The following is a 15,806-nucleotide window of genomic DNA, read 5'->3' on the forward strand; positions in this document are numbered from 1 at the left end:
TCAGCGCCCTTTGCTAACATAAAGAGCAGAAACAGCAGCCAATATTGTTGTTGCTGCAGTCACTACGGTGAAGAAGCTCTTCTTCTTTTGTTGTTCCATTCGTTCAGTTTCGAGAACTCGTGTCATTTCTTCCACAGCTTTCTCCTTGTTTGTGAAGGATGTTTTTATTGCATCCAAATGTTCAACAAATGGCTGCATCTCTTTACCAACCTTATGCTCGTCAGAAGAAACTTCTTCCACTTCTCTTTTCCCATAACCATCACAAACAGTCAAACGTGTTTTCTTCAACAATGACAATGCTTTCTCTGAATTACAAACTGCTGAATTTACTTTCGCTTTCAGTTCATCAATTCTACTCTTTGCCGCCAACAAGTTTTTCTCCATTAACTCCCTTTCCCCGATCAAGGCATTGATCCGCCTCTCCATCTCCTTCTTCACATTCAGTGATTCCTCTTCTTGTGCAATCTTTGCTTTCTCTACTTCTTTTATGGCTTCTTCAATTCTTCTCTCCTTGTCTTTGAGTAACAGACTCAGCTTCTCAACTTTTTCCTTCTCATCACCAAATCTCTTTCTAGCATCATCCCTCTCAAATGAAACTTCATCCAAAGTATCACGAAGACGACCTATTTGGTTTATTAATTCCTCGTTTCTTGCTTTCCCGACATCACTCATCTTGGTCAACGAAGCTATAGCTTCTTTTAATTTACTTGATTCCTTTTGCAAGTCCCCAATAATATTCTGTGCTTCAGTTTTCGCCTTCTCCATTGCTTTCTCCTTCTTCTGCAACTCTTTGACAAGAAGATCACACTCCATCAGCATCCCACTTTCTTTCACCAAAGCTTCTTCATTTCTCATTTGAAGCTCATAAATTCTCATCCCGTTCTCTTCCTTTTCCTGTTTCAAACAGAATGTACTCTGTTTTAATTGAGTAACTTCCTTCTCTAACTTCTCAACCTCCATTTCCAGCCCATTTTTTTCCTTTTCAATCTCACCTTTCTCCTTCATTTTCACATCCACTTTCCTCTCTAAATCTTCAATTACCCTGCCTGATTCCTCCAACAACTTCTTAATTAATTCATTGTCTTTCGTCAGATTCGCATTCAAAATCTCACATTCCTTTTTTTCACTCAACAACTTCTTGCATTTTCCCTTCAGATCATCAATCTCTTCCAATGCCCTTCTCTCATTTCTCTCCATTTCAACCACCTTGCCTCTCAAATCCCCTGTTTCCTTCAATAACCCATCAAACTCAACCTTAATCTCATCCCTCTCACAACACACTCCCCTCCATTTCTCCCTCTCTTCCCCAACCTCCGAAACAAGCCCAGTAATCTCAGCCTTCAAATTCCTAATCTCTAAACCCTTAACTCTCTCACTCTCGAGTAACCCACAAATCCCACCACCCATTTCTTGTATTCGACTCTGCAGATAAACACAAACAACATTCCTCTCTAATTCCAACCCATAAACCCCATCACGAGCCTCACTCAACTCACCCATTACCTGTTCTTTCTCGTTCACATTCCGCTTCAAGTCGAGTTCCAATGCTTCCTTACTCTGAACAAGATCGCCGACCTCCACTCTCTTCTCGACCATCTCCTTAAGCAGCCGTTCGTTCAACGATTTCAAGCTCTGCAACTTCGAGTCATCATCCATAGCAGACTTGGGTTGCTCTGAATCGCTAGTTTCCTCCTGGTTATTGGGTGTTTGCTTTAGCTCTTTGGCCGATCTAGTGGGTTTCTTTTTCGCCATTTTTGTGGGGTTTCTTGAAAGGATTTGAATGGATTGCGGCTATGGAAGATAGGGTTTTTGATGGGGTTTTAAAGGTGGAGAAGAAAGAATATCGGAAACGGCAAGTTGTGAGTTGGAGAGGGAAAATGGAGGGTTTTTTTGTTTTTTGGGAATTTCAAAATCGCTTTGGCTTTTGCAATGGACAGTTTTTAATTTGAGAAGAAATAAATATTCGTTTTAGTTTGAATCAATCCATAGGTTTACTACACGTGTTAAAATATACCCACGTGTAGCGTTGTCCTTCTAGGGTTAAGTTTTATTGATTATTAGTATTGCAAATTGGAAAATTAATGAGTATTAATTGTAATGAAAAATTGGTACTTGTACCACTATTATTTTATTTATTTTGTTCTTTCTTAAAAATGTGAGAATAGGTGTTTAGTTTCAAAAAACAAATATATTTATATATATACAATGCCTCAAATATCAGTTTATATGTTTCAAGTTTCGTTAATGCCTCAATTTAAATTTTAAAATTGTGTTTAGTCAAATCATAATAAAGAATTTTAATAATTGAAATTGATGCGACTCTAAATTAATATTATTTTAAATTGATACAATTAATAATTTGAAGTAAATTAAAATTTTATAAATAATAATTTGAATAGGAAATATTATTAATTATTAATATGTATATAAGATAACTATGGGTGATGATTTAGTTTTTTGTTTTATTTATTTATTTTATTTTGTTAAAAAATAATTAAGTTTTTAGCAAAATTATTTTTTGAAATTAGCCAAAACTTATGTTTACGTGTAAAAAGGAAAACACACTTTTCAAAATCAAATAATTATCAGATAGTTAATAACTAGACTAAAGGTTAAACTATTTAAATAAGTTTCATTTTAATATCAAGGTAAGTTTTAGTATTATTTATATACATTTTTCTACTATAATTATAATTTAATTTTTTTCTACTTTTCTTATAGTCTTACAAGAAAATTATAATTCCATCCCATAAATCTTTGTTTAAAAAACTTACCAAATAAAAATAATAAAAACTCACATATGTCTTACTCTTACTTTATGAAATGTTATATTTCAAATTTTAAAAAAATAACGTGAGAAACTTTAATGATTATATGGCACCATAATTAAATCTAAATTTATTAATTTGACACAGTAATTAAATCTACATCCATTGGTGTAATAAATTTAGGATAATACAATCATAAAGATAGTTATAAATATAATAAATACTAAAACCAATAATTGAATAATTGAATAAGTGTCCTCTCATAACCCCAAAATTAGTTAGTACCATGTTATATCTAAATCAACCAAAAAACAAATCATACAACATGAACCTTATTAATTATTTTAAACTATAGAATTAGTAAAATATTTATTAATGATAGGTTTTTATTGATTCCTATCCATGTCTATGGATGTATTAGTGTCTATTTCGCAAAATATACATTGTCACATATAGATGTCGATAAACACGACTATATTATTTTTTTAGTTTTAAGAGACAACAAGTCATTACAAATCCTTGCCATTACTATACCAAGAATTTAGAAATAACGAAAGAAACTTTTAGATACAAACAGTTGAAACTTCTCCTTTCATTTCAAACAGCTTCGTATTTGTGTTGAAACAATGGCAGTACAAATACAAAGAGTTAAATTAAGGAACTGTTTGGCTGTTGATCCACTAGATTACAAAGTTAAATATTCATTTTACTTAACTATTAACACTTTGCTTTTTAATTCTAAACTTTACATCCACAAATACTTCCTTTTTCTTTTCTTTTTTTTCCCCATTTCATTGAACCTCCAGAAACAAGCCCCTTACAACACTGCAATAGCTTCTTCCTCCTTGAGGTGCATGGTTACAATATCACTTTCAAGATCCAAATGCAAGCTGCCTGTGTTTTTTCAGATCGCTTAAGTATCTCGTCTTGTTGTATTCTTGTGCATCTAAGAGCTCTTCCGAGTACGTTCGTTGCAGTGGCACCCTTGTACTTTTTTCACACTCCGCTACGTATTTGTCGCCTCTTAGCAGCACAACAACCTGCAATAAACCAAAATGTGTTTGATTACATGTTTGTTGAAGAGATGAGGGGATACCGTGGTGTAGTTTCCCACTTGCCTGACTCATTCGAGGTCGGAGAATAGGAGACTGCTCGATGCATAAAGATGCAGTTAAAATCATGCGCTCAACCTCTTCGAGATCGTAACTTTCCTTCAGTGCAGGATCAATGACCTCCTCGTGATTGTTGTTATCTAAGAGAGGCTTTGCCTATAATAAAGACAATTTAACAATGCTTAAAGGAATATAATGAACTAATGGGTACTAATGAAATTAGTTTGTTCTAATGTTATTATTATTACCCATAGTACAAGGCTTTGACACAGCTCATCCAAAGCTCGACGACCGGTTACGAGCTCCAACAGTAGAACTCCAAAAGAATAAACATCAGTTTTCTCATCAACTATCCCATGCATGAAATATTCAGGAGCAAAGTATCTGCATTGAAGAGATGAGAAATTTAACAAGAGAAAAAAAAATGGTTACGTCAAGGAGAAGAATGTAGGCATAATACTGACCCGAAGGTGCCTTCAAATTTTGACACGCTGTAGTGAGTCCACTGTTTGGGTAACCACTTTGCAAGGCCAAAGTCACAAATCTGCATTCATTTGAGTATAGAATGATCTCAATCATGAAATAAGATAAAAGGCTAGAGGAATAAAGTAGACTTTACTGGTCTTCTCTGTCATTTCAACTTTAATAGAAGCATGAAAAATAATTTTTTCATTGACATTTTCCATTCGACGAAGACACGAGGGGCCAAAATATTTTTTCCCCTATAATTTTGTTTGTGTCGTTGACATAGCTCCCCCAGTAGTAGTAGTATTAAAACAAAGAGGGCAAAAATCGAAAAGGTGTTTCTAGCAACATGTGTGAGCAAGTAAAAGCTTCAATAATGAATTTGATATTTAGAACATGCAAGTTACCTGAGGTACAAAATCTTCTGTAAGCAGAATGTTATCGGCCTTGATATCTCGATGAATAATACGCCTCTGACAATGATCGTGGAGATACAGCAGACCATCAGCTGTACCAAGAGCAATCTTGTATCTTTTACTCCAATCAAGTTTGTTTGCATTTGGACCTGAAAAATGGTGAAGAGAAGGGTGAATAAGAATTCTGAAAACCAAAGAGCAGTTAGTTCAACGAGGTTAAAGGAATCACCATGGAGAAAAGATCCTAAACTTCCATTTGGAGATAACTTGAAAACAAGGTGCATGCCTCCATCAATGCCGCAACCGATCAGTTTGGCTGTGTTAGGATGATCGATATGAGCAATGATGCCAATCTCGGACAAGAAACAAGCAGTTCTGTCATCTGGGGCTCCTTTAGTTAGCCTCTTCACTGCTATCAATTGCCCATCATGTAAACGGCCCTTGTATACCTCAGCATAACCACCTTTTCCAATCAAATTTTCTACGCAAAAGAAAAAAAAACACAATAAACAAAGTTGACACCAAAGTTAGACTAAAAAGTACATAAAACACAAATAGCAACCAACCATGGCTAAATTTGTTGGTCGCAGTTTGGAGCTCGGAGAAAGTAAAGTTTCCCAATGAGGACTTGAACTTGTACAAGTCACTTAGTCCCGGATTCTCTCTCCCGCTTCTGTTCCCTCTTCTTGAAATCTTCAGCACTCCGAGAGGAGGAAACGAGGCCAGGCGCCTGAACGATCTTTTCTTCCATAGTTTGAAGAAATTTTTCCAGTGAAAAAGAGCCCCTGATTGTGAAGGTTGATTTTCTGGTTCTGGGGTACTATCATTCAAAGAATCCGCATCGAATTCTGAACTCTGCAAGCTTGCTTCCAAAACTCCTCTTGGGGACAATCCATCACGTTGCTCACTTTCCAGGTCAAAACATCTCAACTCTACAAAACACAGCACACAAATGCCATAATTCATCAGCCTAAATGATGCACTATATGAGCACACAAAAACAAAAAAAAAAAACAAACAGATACCACCTCGAGCCGAAGCAGATGAAATCATATTGCTCCGCATTTTATGTTTCCCAAAAGTAGCCATGTAAAGTGGAGGTCTTTTGGCTACTTCACCGATACCCCTATCATTCTCCCTATGAAGCAACAAAGAATTCAGAATAGTCAAAATCCCAACAAATAGTGTAAATGTTGCAATGAGTTTCCAAAATCCGAATGGAGACACCACAAGTAATTGTTTTACTTATACCAACTTTAACTACCCCGACATCAAGTATAAGAGTCATCAAGAATTTTCAATGAGGGCTCAAAACCAGAACCTTCAAAACTTCCCCTCCAAACATCCCAAAAAAGGGTGATTATGCTTGTGACCACAACAAATGCAATGACTCAGTTTAGTATTGCTTTTGTACTTTAAAATTGGAAGGCCATCCCCATTCCCCACAACAAATCTTAAATGTTTCCTGGTTATAATTGTTTTCAATTTAATTAACTATTCTTCACTTTTCACATATAAAAGTATAAAGTTAATACACCTCAACACAATCATTCTCAAATCTCAAGTGATCAAACAAATCAAAAGACAAAAACAGATTACAACATTTCTCACTTCAGAAAAAGCCAACTCTCTTGTCCCACTTTACCAAAAAGGAAAAAGTTGAAGAAACAAAAACATGGGGGAATTTGGGAAATCCCCGTCTTCCCAACTAAGGGGCCAAAAGTCTCAAGCAAGCCAAAAGAGGCCAACAACAAAGAGGACAAAAAGAAACAAGATATTCACAGAATCACCATTTCGACAGCACGTGAATCCAAAAGGGAATGTAATTTGCCACTAGAAATGGCCAAACAACACCCACCCAGAAACCAAAATCCACCTTCTAAGCTCTACCACCGAATAGAACATGCAAAATTTAAAATACCAAAACCCCCCAAAATCTTCAACAGAGCAAAAGAAAATCTGAAAATGAAAAAGACATACCATGGAATAGAAGCTTTGCGAGCAGTATCATTCTCCATGGCGAAAACTCAAAAACAGAGGGGGAAAAAACAGAGGGAAACAGAGAGAAAAGGTCGAAAATGCAAAAAAGGAAAGTCCAGCTAGCGGATACCCTTCCAATACGGTGGCATTAGAGAAGGGTATTTTGTGTGAGGAGTAAGAAAGCAATAAAAGAGATTTGAAATGGGAAAAGGAATGAATGTTTGGGAATGGGTTTTCATGGTGGGTTAAGAGAAGAGAAGAGAAGGGCTAAAAATGGAGAAATATGAATAGAAAAAGATTTGATTGAATAATGGGTTGTTCTCTATGTTGAGGAGAAGGAAGTTTGAGGAAATGGGGTGCGAGAGTTTCGGCCATGGAGGTTTTAGTAAGAGGCAGAAATGGTGAAATGGCGTATTAAAGCGACTTCTCCTCTCAAACCTTCAAAAAGCAGCAGAGGAAAGAGAAGGGATGACAGAACAGATAGAGAGAGAGAGAGAGAGAGAGATATCAAAATCAGACTTTTAATCCATTTTCCTTTTCTCTTTCTTCATCCTCTCCCAATTATATAATAACAATACACTTCTACTACGTCTATCTTTAGATGATTAATCACAAAATATATCAATTCCCATAATCTAACACACTCAAATAATCAATCATTAACTTTTCTTTATAAAAATTGTTTTCCTTTTTCTTTTTATAATTCGAGAATGTGTACGAAGACGAGAGACTAGATTCCAATGTTACTCAAATTAAAATTCTTGTAAAAACGATATAAATGAATTGTACTCTTATCCAAAGTCTTTTTCTTAAAAAATATCACTATATACCATGAAATTTATTTCCATGTTACTTTATATTCATTATTTATTATGATAGCAACAATTAACAAAATGTGGTCTACATAACAAATTAATATAGACCATATGCACATGTTAAATTAAGAAGGGAGTTTAATTCTCTTGTTTCTGTAATTATTATACTAAGAAATTAGTTGAATATGCATCCAATTATTTGCCAATAACAAAGGCCTAAATTGGTTAAGCTAAGTTGAGGTAGATATTAACTATTTCTAGTACAACAAATGAAAATACAAATATTTACTAGATTTTGTTTCTTTTGATGGGGAGATTTTGTTCTTTAAACTTCATAGAATGTCATTGATAAGTTATTGGTTGGAAGGTTTGTTTGCTTAGCAACTTTTTTTTTAAAAAAAAAAGATTAATAATATATATAGTGATGAAATTTTTGTTTTGGATTACCCAACAATTTAGTTAAACTAATTATTTGATCAAAACTATTTTTGATTGATTTAAAACTTAAAAGGATTAGAGAAATTACTTTATTAATATGTAATAAAATATAGGTAGAGAGAATTAATTTGGAACATATTTCAATAATTTGGAATTTATAAATTGTACCAAATTGTGTAGCTAAATTGAATGATGTTTTTATGCTAACTCTTCAAAATTTCAAAGTATTAAGTGATGATGCTGACATACCAAAAGAAAAAGAAAAAAAAGAAACATTAAATTTGTTATTGATTGCAAAGTATTACCTTTTATTTGCCACTTGGATTCATTAGTTATCACTCATGAGCTCATTAATTTATCACTAATAATAAGAAAAAAAAAGGTTAGGTTTGTTTTAGAGATTCAAATAATCAATATATTAAAACTAAACTAAAATGAACAATTTTTTTTTGTTTGTTTTGGAAAATAAACTCAATTTTAATTGGTGGTTAATAGGAAAGATAAATTCAATTTATTTTCCTTCATCTTAAACTTGGTATATTATGCTTTTATTGTAATAATATAATTGGTATATACACATTGGAAAATAAAGAATGTTGGATGATTTTACATTCAAAAACCATTTTGTAGTGTATTTTAAAATTTAAGAAATGAATTAATTAAGATATCTTGGAATTTGTTTAAGATTCAAATGTTTTTTTTTTTTTTTGGGCAGTGGAAATTGAGAATAGTGTAGGGTCCAATGTTGGTAAATTGTATGAAGTTGAAGGACTTAGAAGAAAGAAAAATATAGAGTGGTATTCCCAATTAGTGAAAGAGCAAATGGGGTGCAGAATGTTATTTTGTCTCCAAAGCAGAGACCATACCATATGATCATAAAATAATCATATCATCAACCATATGTTTTCCTTTTCTTTCTTTCTTCAAGAAAACAAAACAAGGGAGAATTTATTGCAATGGTAATTAGTTCATATATTGTGTAAGTACGAACTTTAATATAACTAATCATTTAGTACATTATTATTTTCATGCAACAAATGACATAATGTTAGTATATTTCCAAAGCTTAGCGATTCTTTTTCTTTTGAAATGTTAAAGTTAGACCAAAGGTAATTTCAAGCGATCTTAAAATTGGATTATAAAAAATAGTCTGTGAGTTGTCTGGTGGTAGTGAACAGAGAGATGATGTAGATAAGAATATGGAAAAAGAAATAGGAAATGAGTGCATGAGAAGTAAAATCAAAATAATGAATGTGAATAAATTGGATGGACCAAAGTTTGCCGGTTGCTGGCGTTACATATTCCATTATGAAGCTAACAAAGGCAGGCCGTTTTGGATAATTCCAATATATAGTTTTGGTTTCATTATATGGATCCAAAAAGAGGATGATTTTGTTGCCAATTTTAAGCTAATTATTCCAATTCACAAGTATTACATCATATACTAAAATCAAGAATAATATACATATATACTTTGATTCTCTTTTTAACATGCATGGGTATATTCAACAAAGTATAATATAAGTTACAATTAAAGATTTTCATTTCATTGGATGAAGTAATTTTTAAATGTTTTCTAGTTTTTTTTGTTGTTGGTTGAATTAGGGTTTGTGGATAAGTACTGTGTAATTAGGTTGTGTTTTCATTAATTTTTAAAATTATGAGTAGTGTGTATGTGTGGAGTATATATTGAGTATTGAACTTTTATGGAAATTAACTATAAAATGATTAGATCTTGTCGGTTGTATATCGTTAAGATTTTGTTTGGTGAATCATTGTGAACGTGTTGGTAATGTATAAGGTCGTTATTTTCTACTTTTACAATTGGACAAGTGGGAGTAATGAAATTTGAACTTTTTTTTTTATGGAAACTGTAAAATTGATTAGATCTTGTCAGTTAAATCAATTGTTAACGGATTGTGTGTCTGACGACTTTAGTTCTCTTTTGACAAGCGTGCGATTAATAAAAGTTGTATGAGTTGAGTAATTAGATGTGAACCTTTTATGGAAACTACTAACCGATTAGATTTTGTTCGGTTGAACCATCTTTAACGTGTAGAGTGCAATGTAAGACCGTTATTTTGAACCTGTTTTATGGTAACGGTAAAATTGATTAGATCTTGTCGGTTGAGTCATCATTAATGATTGGATAATATATCAATTAGACTTGAAATATATTTATTATAGAAACTATAGAATTGATTGTTTTATGATCTTATTGATTGAATTATCACTAGTAGATCATTTGTTATTAGAAACTATACATCTCTCGTGTTAAATGGATGTGTATGCATTTGGCATGACTGGTTCTTCAAGTTTTGAAGTTCGGTCTCGACTGAGGACAAAGATGTTGGTTTGGGCTTTTGACCCAAACTTTCCTCTTCTTCAGACCCAAATTGGCCATGGTATATTTTGTTCATCAAATGTAGTTGGTCGAACTCGGTCCCATCCCGATTGAGTCTAAGGACAATCGAGCTTCTGGAGTCCAAAGCCCAATTAATTATTTGGATATTTATAATGGGTATCAATTTTAGAAATAATAATTAAGTATATATATATATATATAAACATTTTTAAAAAAATTGCAAATACAACAAAGTCTATCAGTGATAGGTTTTTATTGTTGATAAACTCTTATACTTTATCAATGATATACCAATATTTGCAACATAATCTATCATTTATAGACTTTGTCAGATTTTGCTATATTTACAATTTTTAAAAAATATTGTTGTATACTTAATTATTTTGAATCTGATTGTTATATTTGTAACTATTCCTAATTCTTTTTCTTAAGTTCATTTCACTCTTTTTGCTCATTTGGTATTTCACGTGATAACAATGGTTAAATTTTCTTTACTATAGATAAAAATAGTTAATTTGTTTCAGAAAAGAATAAGACATGTAAAAGCGAAAAAACAAACCATTAATATAATTATAATTGTCACTCACTCTACGTAAGTCAAAAAGTAAATAATTGTATCAAACAAAAAATTTCGAACTGAAAATATACTCACTGCTCTTTAGTCGCGATGATGGTACTTCCACGAAGAGTTTGACTTAGGACTTCAAATGTGGGAAAAATTTTCTTTTTGTTTTCTCTAGTCTAAGAGTAGAAAAAATGAACGAACGATTTTTCTATTATTTATCAACGACTATTATTGATAGAATCTAAGAATTTTGCTATAATGTTGTAAATATTTTGTCAAATTTATTATTTATGACAATTCCTCGTACCATTAACTACCGTAACCTAATTTTGGATTAAAAAGTAAATACATATAACATGAACACATGTTTGATTTGCGTTTAATATTTTATGAAGATTGTTATACAAAACTCATAACGATGAGATTTGAAGGAGACAATGAAAAAGATTGATAATAGGGAAAAAGGGGCACACGTTTCAAAAGAGTATTGAGTTTGAGAGTGTGTGTATTAAATATTGAGTTCATTTAGTAGTCAAAGTCTGCATATATATACTATCAGTTACTATTACTAAACGTGTCTCCATTCACACAAAATAGCCCCAAATTTCATGTGAATATTAATACTCTTTACAACTTACTTTATTCAGCCTCAAAAACAAAAATATACACATGCATATCTCTTTTCAGTGAGAGGTATTTAATATAAGGATAATGCATACTGTTTTTTGGTTATAATATTTACTCATTTTAAATGTATACTTTATGAGAGGTTGAACTACATTTAATGTATAGAAAATGGTTATGAGCATGCATGACCTTTATTACTTTCTCCTCATTTTCTCCCTGTTTATTAGCTATTTTCTATTTGTAAACTTTAGTTATTTTATAGATATCCAAGTAAAGCGCTGTGGATGAGTTTTCGTGCGAAGGAAAGAAGTTCAAAATTTTGATTTACAATTGGACTAAGGGTTTTGAATTTTTAGTTGTGATTTTGTTTGAGGTTTTGTCGACCCTCAAACCCATGGTTGATGAATTGGAAAAAGACAAATGTGGCCAAAATAGACTTTTCATGATAAGAATTTGGTGAAGAATATAGAAATTGTAAAGTATGGAATTGGGAGCATGAAAGTCGATATGTCCGAGTGGTTAAGGAGACAGACTTGAAATCTGTTGGGCTTCGCCCGCGCAGGTTCGAACCCTGCTGTCGACGTCATTATTTCTCTTTTTCATCCATTTTGTTTACTTACATATATCCTTAATAAATGATATTTATCAAAACATTATAATATGTATATTTCGTCACATTATTTAAACTTAATAAAATAAAGTTATTCTATGCACTATAAAGTCAAATCTTCATTTTTTCCTTTTTCATATGGTCAAAAGTATTAGGTGATATATAATGGATAGAATTATAAGTTAGAGATTCAAATCTCTCTATTTGTAAAAAAAAATGAATAATGTTTTTATTTAACTTTCTTATTTATATTTTTTCAGTGAAATGAGTAATAATCTAAGTCTTAATACGCAACTTATTTAATACTTATATATTTATCAAAAGATTAGGTTTATTTATACCAATCAACATTTTTATGTCAAATTAAAAATGATGCTGACATAACTAACCCTAAATGAAATATTTATATATGTTCATACGTTTTCTTTGGTACCCAAAATTAAGGTTGAAAGGGCAAAGCTACAAAGTTTAGCCAACGAAGCTTTAAACCTTTGGGAATTGAAACAATTGATTGAGGTGAAAAAACTTGGAAGTTTAAATTCCTTGATTTCCTCATTCATTTATTGCAACATAACAAAAACTTAGCTAAGATCCAACCAAATGAGTTTACACCAAACTATCTTTTCAACAAGAATCTCATGCAGTCTTTGGCTTTTTTACATGCATGTTTTTGTTAAAAAGTTCAAATATTTCATCCTATTCAAACATACATATCTCAATCTAACTTCTCACTTTTAAATTAATTTAAATCTTATCTTACCATATTTTTTCTCTCGGTTTTCTCCTTTTTAAAAATTAAAAACTTAATTACTATAAGATATAGGTAAGTTACGCTTATTGACTATTATCAAGTCATGAAGTTTAATTTCTAATATGTATATAAAAATTTGATAGTCATGAAGTTTAATTTCTAATATGTATATAAAAATTTGATAATTGATCACTATTTTTTATAAAAATTATCAACGTCGACAAATAAAGATCTCTCTACTACTTTGGAGAAAAAATATATTTTTTAAAGTATGATTAGATTTTTTGTATGGATGAGTCAAATTATATAGGCCAATACAATATTCCAAGATGCTATTTTTTCAAATTTCCAATATTTCTAACTTTAGGTTATATTTTTAATCCAAAACTTTCATTTTCAGAGAAATTGATTTTTTAAAAATTTACCCTCATTTTAATATCTTATTAAAATTTTGCTTCAAATATGATTTGATGTGAGTTTTATCCCAAACTTTCCATTTCAAAGTATTCCTGAATTTTATATAATTTAAATATTCCTAAATTCTATATAATCTTATAATTATTTTTTTTACAAAATCCCAATTTAAATATTCTCAAATTTTATATGTTATCTTAAAATTATTTCTCTATTTCTTTTTAGTTTATGCTATCTTATCCATATTTATGTAGATATTTAAAATCATGCATACTTATAAATGCTATCCTACTACTTTATAAAACTAAAGATAAAAACAATAGTTACGAAAATTTAAATTACCTAGCTATAACAATTTGATCTATCCATGCATTTCAACATTGACATAATAAGCTATAGATGACTAAAACTAACGAATTATATACCCTAATTCGACTCGAATATTTCTAATATCAACAAATTTCTCCATCCTCCTACTTTCTTGGAGGGGATATTATTCTTAGCTAACATAAAATTAATTTAATCTACTTAATTTGCCTTTAAATGTAACTTACTTTGACTCATTTTCACTATTATTAGTAGATTACACAAACAAATTGTATACCTTTTTTATACATATGTGTGTGCTGTACTACTCTTCTCCATTGCTTTGGTTATTTATATTCTTATTCTTATTAGCTAAAGTCAATCCAAATCCCCTCTAACAACACACAGTCAAAATTGAATTCAACCAATAAAAACCCACGTTTCCCCTTTTATTTAATTTTTTGATAAAAGCAATCGTAATTATCTAATTGATATATTTATCAATCTTTATCATTTTAACCTACAAAGAAAATAAAAAATGCAAGTGGGGGAATTTCATCTTGGAGTTTGCATTACATGATATTCCAATTATCTAGAGCCAAGAAGAAGGAAAAAAAATGACATTTTTTAAAAGAAGAAAAGGAATGTAAAGATATTGGTAAATTGACATTCCACACAAATTAATAATAATAATGATGATGATGATAATAATAATAATAATAATTTCTCATTGTTTATGCACACCCACCGCTTTCATTAATTACTTAATTCTACCGACTTAACTTATAAAAAATAATTCTTAACTTGTTGTAACGCAGTGCTGTCTCCACACATCCAAATGCTGGTGGTGGCTACGGTGGTGCTCATGGCGACGCTGGTGCTTTATCATCTCCACACATCGCCTAAATTCCATTTTTCCTTCCTTCACTAACCCCTCCACTTCTTCTTCTTCCTCTTCCTTTTCGTCTTTCTCCTCCTCCTCTTCAATCCCACCTTCCTTCTCCCTGTCGCCGCCATCTTTTTCTCCTTGTTCTTCATCTTTGATAAGATGCAATCTCAACCGTCCATCTCCACGACACGCTCGAAGAATCTCGGTCCGTTCGATCCTAACCTCCGTCAGCTCCAATCTCCCATCTTTCCTCACTGACCGGAGATAAAAATTCGGATGTCCATGTTGATTCAGCGACGTCAACGGTGGTGGAAACTTCCTCTCTTCCGCCACCACCTTCCTCCGCCGCACCCTCGACATACACCACCCGCCGCAATTATCCTCCATCGTCGTCAATTCATCATTCACCAATCTCTCATCGGAGCTCTCAAATCCAAGGCTCTCAGTGCACGACATCAACCCGTCGACGCCGCCGCCAACATCGTCGATGAAACCGACCCCACCGGGGTCTTTTCTGGACGAGGAAAGAGAAGGTTTAATGAGGGAGGAAGATTCAAGAATATTTGGAGATTTATTGAATTGCGTGGCATTGGTATGATCGGAGTTAATCAATCCTAAGCCTAAGGCATGGTGTAATTCAAGGTGGGGATTAGAGTTATTGAAAGGTGGTGAAGTTTTGGAAGAAAGGTTGTCGGTGAAGGATAAGAATGAGTGGAGACTCTTTTTGTAAAAACTCATCATCGTCGTCATTCCTTGTAATTTGAAAAGAAAGAAATGAATAAATCTGAGAAGAAGTTGGCTATATATATATATATATCTAGAAAAAAAGAAAAACTAAGGTGATATCAAAATTCTCCAATTAAAATTTGGCTCATGGCAAATAAAATATTTTATATGAGAAAATAAATTGTAGTAGAAGTTATGGGCTATGGTGAAGAGGATTGAGCTGGAGTGATGAGGAAAGGGTGACAGGTCCCACTTGACATGCCCAAAAGATTTGGAATAAATAATAATATATACTTCTAGATGATATTTGTGAAATGCTTAAACCAATTGAGTTTATATAGATTAATGCATGGGTAGATGAATTTTCAAAAGTGTGTGTTAATGAGCAGCATGATAGAATAGGTCAATTGGATAAAAGTTGGTTGAAGTAATGTATTGACGTTAAAGTTCTATCTTCTATATTTAGGAATGGTTGTAATTACTTTATAGAAAGATAAGGTCAATTAAGTTAGTCTATATCAATCTATTACATATTCCAATTTGTTACTCAGTTATTTAG

The 15,806-nt window shown here is 32.1% G+C and overlaps 3 protein-coding genes and 1 non-coding gene across 5 annotated transcripts; 1 reads left to right on the forward strand and 3 right to left on the reverse strand.

The window, feature by feature from the left end:
* On the reverse strand, positions 1-1,752 carry LOC105434549 (desmoplakin). Its single transcript, XM_011650493.2, has one exon. It carries the CDS (start codon positions 1,750-1,752, stop codon positions 1-3), a length of 1,752 nt encoding a protein of 583 aa, XP_011648795.1.
* A 1,541-nt stretch (positions 1,753-3,293) lies between these two features.
* Positions 3,294-7,281, reverse strand: LOC101214870 (receptor-like cytosolic serine/threonine-protein kinase RBK2). 2 transcript variants are annotated; one of them, XM_004139152.3, is made up of 9 exons: positions 6,742-7,279; positions 5,790-5,899; positions 5,328-5,693; positions 4,991-5,242; positions 4,753-4,910; positions 4,345-4,424; positions 4,129-4,264; positions 3,887-4,036; positions 3,294-3,808 (listed from the first exon to the last, which is right to left on the reverse strand). In XM_004139152.3, exons 1-9 carry the CDS (start codon positions 6,777-6,779, stop codon positions 3,641-3,643), a joined length of 1,458 nt encoding a protein of 485 aa, XP_004139200.2. In that variant the 5' UTR covers positions 6,780-7,279; the 3' UTR covers positions 3,294-3,640. The 2 variants fall into 2 exon arrangements, with proteins under 2 accessions (XP_004139200.2, XP_031736335.1); XM_031880475.1 differs by having other exon boundaries at positions 3,294-4,036; positions 6,742-7,281.
* Positions 7,282-12,052: 4,771 nt separating this feature from the next.
* Positions 12,053-12,134, forward strand: TRNAS-UGA. Its single transcript has one exon. It is a non-coding gene; the product is annotated as a tRNA-Ser (tRNA).
* Positions 12,135-14,177: 2,043 nt separating this feature from the next.
* Positions 14,178-15,537, reverse strand: LOC105434550 (protein FANTASTIC FOUR 4). The gene has a single exon (XM_011650494.2). It carries the CDS (start codon positions 15,269-15,271, stop codon positions 14,432-14,434), a length of 840 nt encoding a protein of 279 aa, XP_011648796.1. The 5' UTR covers positions 15,272-15,537; the 3' UTR covers positions 14,178-14,431.
* Positions 15,538-15,806: the final 269 nt, after the last annotated feature.

This window comes from Cucumis sativus, chromosome 2, assembly GCF_000004075.3.
Source record: "Cucumis sativus cultivar 9930 chromosome 2, Cucumber_9930_V3, whole genome shotgun sequence".
NCBI lineage: Eukaryota > Viridiplantae > Streptophyta > Magnoliopsida > Cucurbitales > Cucurbitaceae > Cucumis > Cucumis sativus.

Excerpts from the sequence above, each read along its gene's own strand:
- LOC101214870 (XM_031880475.1), bottom strand. The coding sequence starts at position 6,779 with ATGGAGAATGATACTGCTCGCAAAGCTTCTATTCCATG. Across the intron at positions 5,694-5,789 it reads TTCATCTGCTTCGGCTCGAG|AGTTGAGATGTTTTGACCTG; the intron begins GTGGTATCTGTT and ends TGTGTTTTGTAG. Across the intron at positions 4,425-4,752 it reads CAGAAGATTTTGTACCTCAG|ATTTGTGACTTTGGCCTTGC; the intron begins GTAACTTGCATG and ends AAATGAATGCAG.
- LOC105434549 (XM_011650493.2), bottom strand. The coding sequence starts at position 1,752 with ATGGCGAAAAAGAAACCCACTAGATCGGCCAAAGAGCTAAAGCAAACA.
- LOC105434550 (XM_011650494.2), bottom strand. The coding sequence starts at position 15,271 with ATGACGACGATGATGAGTTTTTACAAAAAGAGTCTCCACTCATTCTTA.